This window comes from Penaeus monodon, chromosome 18 (assembly GCF_015228065.2).
Source record: "Penaeus monodon isolate SGIC_2016 chromosome 18, NSTDA_Pmon_1, whole genome shotgun sequence".
In the NCBI taxonomy this organism is placed as follows: domain Eukaryota; kingdom Metazoa; phylum Arthropoda; class Malacostraca; order Decapoda; family Penaeidae; genus Penaeus; species Penaeus monodon.
In genome coordinates this window covers 21,244,185-21,254,184 of record NC_051403.1, presented here as the reverse complement: position 1 = coordinate 21,254,184, position 10,000 = coordinate 21,244,185, and the positions used below count along the sequence as shown (strand labels likewise).

The window sequence follows — 10,000 nt, the reverse complement described above, 5'->3', positions numbered from 1 at the left end:
TTTGTTGTTTTTCACCTTGGCCTGTAATGTTTTTCCCACTTTCATATATACATATATATATATATATATATATATATATATATATATATATATATATATATATATATATATATATATGGTATTTTCGTATTTGTTTGCATATATTGTAGAGTTTCTTATTCGACGGCGCGGCTCCCTAACGTCCGCCTATTGTGCCCCGCAGAGTGGTGTTCACGGACGGGTCGGCGCGAGAGGTGGACGCCCGCTCCAACATCACGCTGCGGGTGGAGGTGACGTCGCCCACGCCCGACTATGACATCAAGTGGGGCTGCCACTTGCTCTACAACGCCAGCGAAGGGTGCTTCCCCGAGGCCGACCCCTGGAGCAAGTACACCAACACCTCCGACCACGCCGACACCGTCTTCGACGTACTGCACCGCTGGTGGGAGATGATCCATGGCGGCGGCGACCGCGGCGCCGGCGACGGACGGCCCGCCGACGCAGCGCCGCCCGGGAGCGGCTCTCGGCGAAGGGGAGGCCGAGGCGGCGGGCGAGGCGGCGCGCGCGTGTCCCCCGACCCTGGCGTCATCAGGCGCTACTACCGGTTCGAGCAGACGATCACCTTCCCGGCGTCCGACCTGCGGCTGGACCCCGCCGACCCCTCCTCCCGCAGGTTCCTTTTCAACGTGACCGTCTCGTACTTCCTGCGGCAAGCCACGGCCGAGCAGCTGATCACCGTCGCCCTCGGGAGGGACAAGTAAGTGGGAGGAACGCGCCCGTGGTGGGTGTGCCTTCGTCGCCCAGGTGGAGGCTGCTTCCCTGCCTTTGGGTTCTTCTCTTACCTCACTGCTTCTCGAATCTCGCTTTTCCTTCATATTCTGCCCGTCGCCGCCCCTGTGTTTCCTTCCGTCTGTTCTCCATCTTTCCTGTAATATATTCCTCCTCTTCCAGTTCTCTTCTCATTCTCTCTCTCCTTCCTGTATTATCTTTCTCCTCCCATCTTCTTTTCTCCCTTTCCCTCCCTCCCTCTCCCCACTCCCTCTCCCTCTCCTTCTCCTTCTCCCTCTCCCTCCCCTCCCCCTCCCTCTCCCTCTCCCCTCCCTCCCCCCTCCTCCCTCCCTCCCTCTCTCTCTTTCTCTCTCTCTCTCTCTCTCTCTCTCTCTCTCTCTCTCTCTCTCTCTCTCTCTCTCTCTCTCTCTCTCTCTCTCTCTCTCTCTTTCTCTCTCCCTCCCTCCCTCCCCCTCCCTCCCTCCCTCCCTCCCTCCCTCCCTCCCTCCCTCCCTCCCTCCCTCCCTCCCTCCCTCCCTCCCTCCCTCCCTCCCTCCTTCCTCCCTCCTCCCTCTCTCTAACCATCTCCTTCCTTCCCTTCTCTCCTAGCCCCCTCTCTTCCCCGTCCCCTTCCCCATCCTCCCCCTCCCCCTCCTTCCCCCAAACACACACACGCACGCACAAACGCCCTGAGTCGCGACGGGTTAGTGGCGCGCGCGGAGTCGTCCCAGCGCGGCGCTCTGTCACTGCAGCAACCAGAGTAATTGCTTTTAGGCCGGAGTAACGGGCCGAGACGCGAGGAAGAATAGCCTCGTTTGCAGAGTAATTGAAACTCCAAGGTAGCTGGCGAGAGGAGGAGGAGGGGGAGGGGGATGGGGAGGAGAGAGGGGGAGGGAGGGAGGAGGAGAGAGGGGGAGGGAGGGAGGAGGAGAGAGGGGGAGGGAGGGAGGAGGAGCTAGAGCTGGAGGAGGAGGAGCTGGAGCTGGAGCTGGAGCTGGAGCTGGAGGACGAAGTGGAGCATAGAGGGTAGCAAGGAGGGACCAGGGTGTTTGGGGCTTAGAGGGGAAGGGAGGTGGGGGTGGAGGATGGGAAGGGGAGGGAGGTGGAGGGTAGGGTATGAGATGAGGAGGAAGGAGGTGGAGAGAAGAGGGGAGTGTGGAGGAAGGGGAACGGGAAGTGGAGGACAAGGTGGAGATGGAAGTGGAGGAGGGATGTGGGAATTAGGGGAAGGGAAGTTAAGAGAAGAAGGAAAAGGAAGAAAGGAACGAAAGGAAGGAAAGGAAAAGGAAGAAGGGGAAGGAAAGGAAAGGGAAGAAGGGGAAGGAAAGGAAAGGGAAGAAGGGGAAGGAAAGGAAAAGGGTAGGGAAAGAGGAAGAGAAGAAAGAAAAAAAGGGAAGGCAAGGGAAACGGAAGGGCAGACGGAGAAGAGGGTCGTTAGGGGAGGAGGGGGAGGGGCCGGAAGAGGGGGGACTGATGGGAATAGTGAAGGGAAAATAAGAAATGCAAAAAGGGAGAGAATACGGGAAGGAAGCTAGAGAGGAAAACGAGACTATTCTTTTCGCCCACGGTTCCAATCCTCCCCCGATTCCTCTCCCTGTTCCTCCCATCCCCTTCCCCTTCCCCCTGTCTCCTCCCACTCCCCCTCCTCTCCCATTCCCCTCTCTCCTCCCTCCTCTCCCATCCCCCATCTCCTCCCCTCCCCTTCCCTCCCCCCTCTCGTCTCCTCCCCATGTCTCCCCCCCCCCTCTCGTCTTCCCCCTCCCCTATCAGCCCAGGGCAGTAATCCAACAATCTTGCCAGTTCCATGAATACATTATCAGTAGTCGCCCTTCTCTCTCCCCTCCATCTCTCACCTCCTTCTCTCCCCTCCTCTCCCCTCCTCTCCCCCTGCCCCCATTTCCCCTTCCCGCTCCCCTCTCTTTCGTTTAGGCCTTCATCCCTTTGTTCCTTCTCCTCGTTACGACTCTTGTCTCGTCCTTTTTCCCCTTTTCCCTTTCCCGTTTCTCCTCTCCTCTTTTTCCTTTCCCCTCTCCTCTCTCTCTTCCCCTTTCCTCTTCTCCCCTTAATTCTTTTCTTCCCTTTTCTCCTTTTGGCCTCTCGCTCTTATCATCCCCTTCCCCTCTTTTCCTTTTCTCCCCTCCTGCCCTTTCTTTTTCCCATTCTCTCTTCCATCCTCCCTTTTCTCTCCTTCCATTTCTCGTCACATTCCCCTTTATCTCTCCGCCTCCTTTCTCCCTCATCCCCCCTTTACCCCCCCCCCCTTATTCTCTTTTCCCCCTTTCCCTTTTCCCTTTCCCATCTTTATCCCTTTCTCTCCCATACCCTTTCTCCCCACATATCCTTTCTCCCCTCTTACCTTCTTCTCCTCCCCTCCTTCCCCCCCTCCTTCTCCCCCTTCCCCCCCCTCCTTCCCCCCCTTCTCCCCCTCCTTCCCCCCCTTCTCCCTCTGCCCTCTTCCCCTTCTCTTCTGGTCTTTTATTCGATTTGTGTCTTCCTTTTTATAATCGGGAAAGGCTTTTTGATTCCCAGGGTATTGGGTCTTTTGCGCGGGTTCGTTGGCTGTTGGTGATCGTTCTCTTTCTTTCTCTGTTTCTTTCTCTCTCTTTCTCTCTCTCTCTCTCTCTCTCTCTCTCTCTCTCTCTCTCTCTCTCTCTCTCTCTCTCTCTCTCTCTCTCTCTCTCTCTCTCTCTCTTCTCTCTTTCTCTCTCTTTCTTTATTCTCTCTTCTCTTTTATTCTCTCTCTCTCTCTCTCTCTCTCTCTCACTCACTCACTCACTCACACACACACACACACACACACACACACACACACACACACACACACACACACACACACACACACACACACACACCACACACACACACACCATAAAGCGGAAAGGGGGAAAGGGGGGGGAGGCTAGGAAGGGTGTCGGTAGGGGAGGAGGGGGGTCCAGTAAGATTAAAAGTTTAGATAATTTTTATTTGAATATTTAAAAGAGAGGAGACCTTTTGAAGAAGTACCGTGTGTGTGTGTGTGTGTGTGTGTGTGTGTGTGTGTGTGTGTGTGTGTGTGTGTGTGTGTGTGTCTTTGTCTTCTGTCTGTCTGTCTTTCTGTCTGTTCTGTCTGTCTGTCTGTCTGTCTGTCTGTCTGTCTTTTATTCGTGCTTATGTCTGTTTGTATATATACTTGCGTGTACGTACGTGTGCACGTGTGTGTGTGTATGTACGATCGGAGAGAAACCTAGAGAAAGGCCGGAAATGGGGTCATAGCATGGGGAAGTGTGGGGGGGGGATGCAGGAGAATTGTATTAGTATTATTTTTATGATTATATATATTAGATCCACCCTCGTGACTTGGGAAGAGAGAGATCAATATAATCACTCGAGATGTTGGGGATTGGGGGAGGGGTGGAGGAAGCTCTCTCTCCTCTCTCTCTCTCTCTCTCTCTCTCTCTCTCTCTCCATCTTCATCTTTTTTTCTCTCTCTGTCTCTCTCTCTCTCTCTCCTCTCTCTCTCTCTCTCTCTCTCTCTCTCTCTCTCTCTCTCTCTCTCTCTCTCTCTCTCTCTCTCTCTCTCTCTCTCTCTCTCTCTCTCTCTCTCTCTCCCCCTGTGTATATACATATTTGTGTGTGTATAAATAAACAGAAAAAAACAAGAAATATATATATATATATATATATATATATATATTATATTAATATATATATATATATATATATATATAATATATGTTATATATATATAATATATGTATATATATATATATATATATATATATATATATATATATATATATATATATATATAATTGTTTGTTTATTTATTTCTTGTTTTTCTGTTTTATTTATACACACACAAATAAATACAAATATATGTATATACAAATAACTACAAGTACATTATACATATACATATACGTACAAATCTTAGTTGTATATACATGTGTTATATACAGAATTTGTTTCTACTGTGTTATAAGTGGTGCCTGCCAATTAGAATTGAGCCGAAGCTTTTCCCGCGTGTAACGTTTCCTCTTGTGTCCGTTGCAGCTTCGGGATCCGGATCGACGTGAGCTCGCAGATCCCCATCGGCGCCTACCGCAGGCTGGTGTTCAAGAGCGAGTGCCGCACGTGCACCGCGGAGGAGCTTCAGGACATGAAGTACAAGTGGAACCTCCAGATGATGACCTCCGGCAGCTTCTTCGCCTCCTCGCGCCCCCCGCCCGCCGCCGAGGAGGAGGACAGCATTTCGGAGGCGCTGCGGCAGGGGCGGCCGCCGGACACGTTCCTCCCGCGGCCACGAGACTACCTGAGGGTGTACAATAAGACCGCCCTGTTGCTGCCGCTCGACAAGGCCCTGGGCTCGCGTCCCTTCGCCGCCTCCTTCCCGCCCCCGGAAGCCAAAGAAATCAGCGCCAGCGACCTCAAGAAGTTCCCCGTGCCCCTCTCGGACGACCTCCTCGCCCGCGCCCGCCGAATTCTCCGTGAGGATGGTAGCGTTGACCGCGCCGTCTGGAGAAGCCTGAGGCTCGAGCTGAGGAGCGAGGTCGGCAAGGACCCGGCGTGGAAGCAGAGCGAGGAAGGGCGGCGCAAACGGGACGCCCAAAGAGGCGGAGGCCACGAGTTTGGCAGCGGACGTCACGCATCGCCGCCGCCGCCTGCGGCGCAGCAGAACCTGGTACAGAAGTCGCGTTCTCGTCGCGCAGTTTACCCGACGGTGCAAGAACGACGTCGAGCTAAGGTGTTTCCCGTCGCCGGCTCTGAGGACGGAAGGGGGGCCAGGTTGGCCAAGTCTGTGGACGACTCCTCCCCGAGTGGGAACGCCCCTCTGCATCCTCGACAGATTGCCCAACCACATCGGCAGCCGCTGCCACTCGGGGATGAAGCGCATGGAGGCCGGAAGCCATCTGGCGGCCGTGAAAGCAGCCCAGGAACGAGAGGAGGAGGCGACCGAGGCCGTGACGGGGACGATGAGCAGGGGATGAGAGACTTCGACGCCCTCGCGGGTGGAGGGACGCACGCATGGCCGCGAGAGCGCAAGGAAACCCCCCGACACGCCGCACCGGGGACTGGCGGCAGGACTGCAGGTGGCGCTCGCGCGAAGCTAGAATTTCTGCCGGTGGAGTCGGCGGGAGGCGGAGGAAGGGGCGAGCACTTTGTAGAGAAGGCGGAGGGCCATGACGCGGGAGAAGATGCCGGCGCCCCGACGGAGCGAATTAATGGCCGTGAGCACCAAGGGCGTAACGCGCTTGACACCGGAAGTACAAGACGCCGGAAAAACTCGTTCGAGACGAAGTTGGTGCGCGACGAATCCGAAGTCAAAGTCAGAAGTCTCTCGAGCGCGTCTCCGGACGACAATGACGAGGGTGAGAATGCCTCGGGGAACTCCGGTCCGAAGGAGACGACTGGCGCGGCGGTGACCCCAGACGCCGTCACCGGCGGGGGGGTCACGCCTAGTGTCACGCAAGTGCGTCGGAAGGCCCCCGGGGAGAGCGTAGCCGGCTCGGTCACGCCTCACGGGCGTGATGCCGTCGCGGCCGACATGAGACTTGCGTCGGTCGTTGACGCTGCTGACACGAAGCAGGAGGTCAGAGAGAGGCCGTGGCGCGCGGGCGCAGAAAGTGGAGGCAGCACTGGCAGGGAAGAGGACCCGCGGCGAGTCGTCGTGGGAGCCGGCAGGGCTGAGGGCCCCGGGCGGAGAATGCGGTCGTCGCCAGCATCCCCGTCACCTCAGGATGAAACCGCAGAGCATCATGCCCGCGGCGCATCCCCGACCCCGGCGCTCTCGCCGTCGAACGCGCCCGACGCACACGTGGGAAGGTCCGGGACCGCAAGCACAAGCGCTGGCGCGGCAGCGACTGTCTCGGGGGCGACTCCACAGAACAAGCACGAGCCCCCAACCGCCTCTCACGCCCCTCCTTCGGCCCCCCCGCCCCCCTTGCCGGCTGCCCTTTCACTGGCCCGGGCCGGCGACGCCGAACGAATTTCTCTTAATGAGCATTCAAGCAAGGAGGGCGAGAGGACGCACCCGCTTTCACCCGACCCGCCTCGCAGGAACGCGGTGAATAGAGAGGAGGGGGAGGAAAAGGGAGGAGAAAAACTGGGCGACGGAGAGGGCGAAGGGCAGAGGAAGCGAGCGGCGCGCAGCGATAAAGACGTCCCCAAGGCGAAAGGAAGAAAAGAGAGAGGAGGAGGAGAGCAGGGGGCGAGCAAGACGAGGAAGAGAAAGAGGCGAGGAAGGGAGCCCGCGACTCCCTCCGGCTGGGGGCGGGGACAAGGCGCTGCCAGCGAGGGCGGCGGGCGCGGCGCGCGGGATGACGGGCATGACGGGCCGGCCGACGCCGACGTGGGAAGGGAGGCACGAAGGCCGCATCAGCCCGCCCACCCGGGCCATGACTCGGCACACTTGCCAATCAGGCTCCCCGCCCCCCGCCCGTCGCCCCCCGCCCGGAGAGCCCCTGCCTGGCCCGCCGACACCGCCACCGCAGGGTCCCGACCTGTTTCTCCTCCTGGGAAGCGCTGGGGAGCGAGGGGCGGCGGTGGCGGCGCAGGGAGGCGGCCTCCGACGCCACTACAGCGTGTGGCGGGCCAGGACAGCCAGCGCGGCCAGGGCGCGGGAGGCGACGCCGGAGATGCGCCTGAACCGAGGGAAGACTCGCGGCCGCCGCAGCGCTCGCCGGCCAAAGGAGAACCAGTTTCTGTTTACCCTCCGATGTCCTGGTTGAGTGGACTCTCCGCCGGCAGAGGAGTCCCCCAAGACGCGGCGCCGGCCTCCTATGCGCCGCTCCCCACCTCCTCCCCCTCCACTCCCCAGGTGTTGGACTACCAGAAGTACCTCCAGATGAAGCACCGCCGGGCACAGTCCCCCGAGCACAGGATGGCGCCCTTCACGACCACCTCCGAGCCCGACCAAGGTGCCCGGGACAGCCGACGGAAGCACGCATGGTGGGGCGGCGGCGGCGACCATCCCCAAGGGCATGAGGCAGGCGGGGACACCCCTCCGGACGCCGGCGGATGGGCCCGGACTCCCACGCCTCGGGAAGGGGACGCCGTCGCGGGTCCTTTTTACCCTCCCAGGGACACGCGGTGGAAGTCCGCCACAAGAGGAGGCGGGGGAAGAGGAGGGAGGAATAGAGGCGAAAGAAGAGGAAGAGTGAAAGGAAGGGACCAAGACAATGCTCTGCCAACCGACGTCCGTCTGACAGCAGCGACGTCCGCGCCGGGGAGGAGCGATCCGGAGCGGCCGCCGGCGTGGGCGAAGGGCGGCGTTGCGGAGGGCCCGTGGCCTTCACCTCGCGAGGACGACTACCAAACACGCCTCAAGGTGTATGGTGAGTGCTCTCATACTTATACCTTGTACGATCTTTCATGAGTGAGACAGGCAGACAGACAGACAGACAGACAGACAGACAGACAGACAGTCAGTCAGTCAGTCAGTCAGTCAGTCAGTCAGTCAGTCAGTCAGTCAGTCAGTCAGACAGACAGACAGACAGACAGACAGACAGACAGACAGACACAGACAAACTCACCGACTGACTGTCAAAAAAAGCAGACAAACAGAAACAGAGAGACTGAGAATGGAGGGTCCAAGTGGCAGTGGATATCAATTTTAATCGAAGCAGCGAAGTTGTGCTCTGAATGAGGACAGCATCGGCGATAACAGCCGGTGATCAGCTGATTTGACGTGTAAATCAGCTCTTTGTGCGAAGTTCATCTCGGGCGAGTTTTAACAAGGCGCTGGATATCCTCAGGTGGTCATGATGGCTTGCCTTAGGTGGGTGCTCTTGAACAGGGTGGGAAGGGTGGGTTCCTGGGTGGGGGAGGGTAGTGGGGAAGAAGGGGTGAGCTGGGGTTGTGGGGAAGGGGATGGGACCTGGCTAAAGGTGGGGGTTCGGGGGGAAAAATAGGTGGGGGTAAAGGAGGAGTGGTGAGTTGGGGTTGTGGGGAAGGGGAGAGCTGGGTGTTGGAGAAGGGATAGGCCAGGGTAGTAGGAAGGGATAGGATAGGCTAGTGGGGAAGTAGGAGTAGGGAGGGGGAGGGGGTGAGTCTGGAAGTCATTGCCAGGGTCAAATAACAAGAGTTCGTTGACGTCATGATGATTCGGCAGACGTGCGCGCGCGCCAGTGTGCGTTTGTATGTGCGTGCGTGCTTGCTTGCGTGTTTGTGTGCGCGAGAATGAGAAAACCGTGGCAGGATGTGTGTGTGTGCGTGTGCTGTGTGTGTGTGTGTGTGTGTGTGGTGTTGTGTGGTGTGTGTGTGTGTGTGTGTGTGTGTGTGTGTGTGTGTGTGTGTTGTGTGTTGTTGTGTGTGTGTGTGGTGGTGTGTTTGCGAGAGAGAGAGAGAGAGAGGGAGAGAGAGAGAGAGAGAGAGAGAGAGAGAGAGAGAGAGAGAGAGAGAGAGAGAGAGAGAGGGAGAGAGAAAGACAGAAGAAAATGAAAAAGAAAGAGAAAAGAAAGAAAGAAAGAAAGAAAGAAAGAGAGCTGAGGGGGGGGGGGTTATGATGTAAGTTACACCCTCCCTGTGCACCAAGTTCGAGTGACTGTGCTGAAACGTACTTGAGATGGCTGTCAAGTGGGAAAGAAGAAGAAGAAGAAGAAGAAGAAGAAGAAGAAGAAGAAGAAGAAGAAGAAGAAGAAGGAGAGGGAGGAAGAGGAGAAGGATAGGAAAGAGGAGGGGAAGGAGAGGGAGGAGGAGTAAAAGGAGAAAAAAGGGGGGGGGATGAAGGATACGAAAAATACGGAAAAGGAGACGGAAAAGAAGAAGGAGAAGGAGAATGGGAGATCGGATAGGAAGTGGGAAACAAAGAGAGAGGAGAAGAGAGGGAGAGAGAGAACAGACAGAGAAAATATTAATACTCAGAAGGAGAAAGAGAGGAAGTAGAACGTGATAACGTAGATTACAAAAGATCAGACAGATGACCACAGCGAATAAAGGAAGGGGGAAGAGCAGGGAGAGAAAATAAAAGGGAGATGAGAAATTTTATGGAATAATAAAACACGACGTTAAAGGTTGGGGGGGGGGGAGGTGGGAGAAGAATGATCGAAGGTATTGAACGTTAGAAGAAGAAAATGAAGAATGGGAGAAAAGAGAAAATAGGATAGGGAGAGGGAGAGATTGATCATTCCGTTTGGAAAGGAAAGAGAAGAGAGGGAGAGAAACAAAAAAAGGAACAGAAGTGGGGAGGATTAGGGTTACTTTATCCCTCCCCCCTCCCCTTCTCTCCCCCGTCCCCCTCCTCTCCCCCTCCCCCTTTTTCCTCCCCTCCCCTACC

The 10,000-nt window shown here is 56.6% G+C and overlaps 1 protein-coding gene across 1 annotated transcript in view; it reads left to right on the top strand.

Annotated features, from left to right (window-relative positions):
- Nucleotides 1-10,000, top strand: part of LOC119584321 — a 58,024-nt gene that overhangs the window by 483 nt on the left and 47,541 nt on the right. The window contains exons 2-3 of the mRNA XM_037932871.1: nucleotides 203-736; nucleotides 4,780-8,060. Of these exons, the coding sequence (XP_037788799.1) occupies nucleotides 429-736; nucleotides 4,780-8,060 (3,589 nt within the window). The 5' untranslated portion in view covers nucleotides 203-428. The remainder of the gene's footprint in view (nucleotides 1-202; nucleotides 737-4,779; nucleotides 8,061-10,000) is intronic.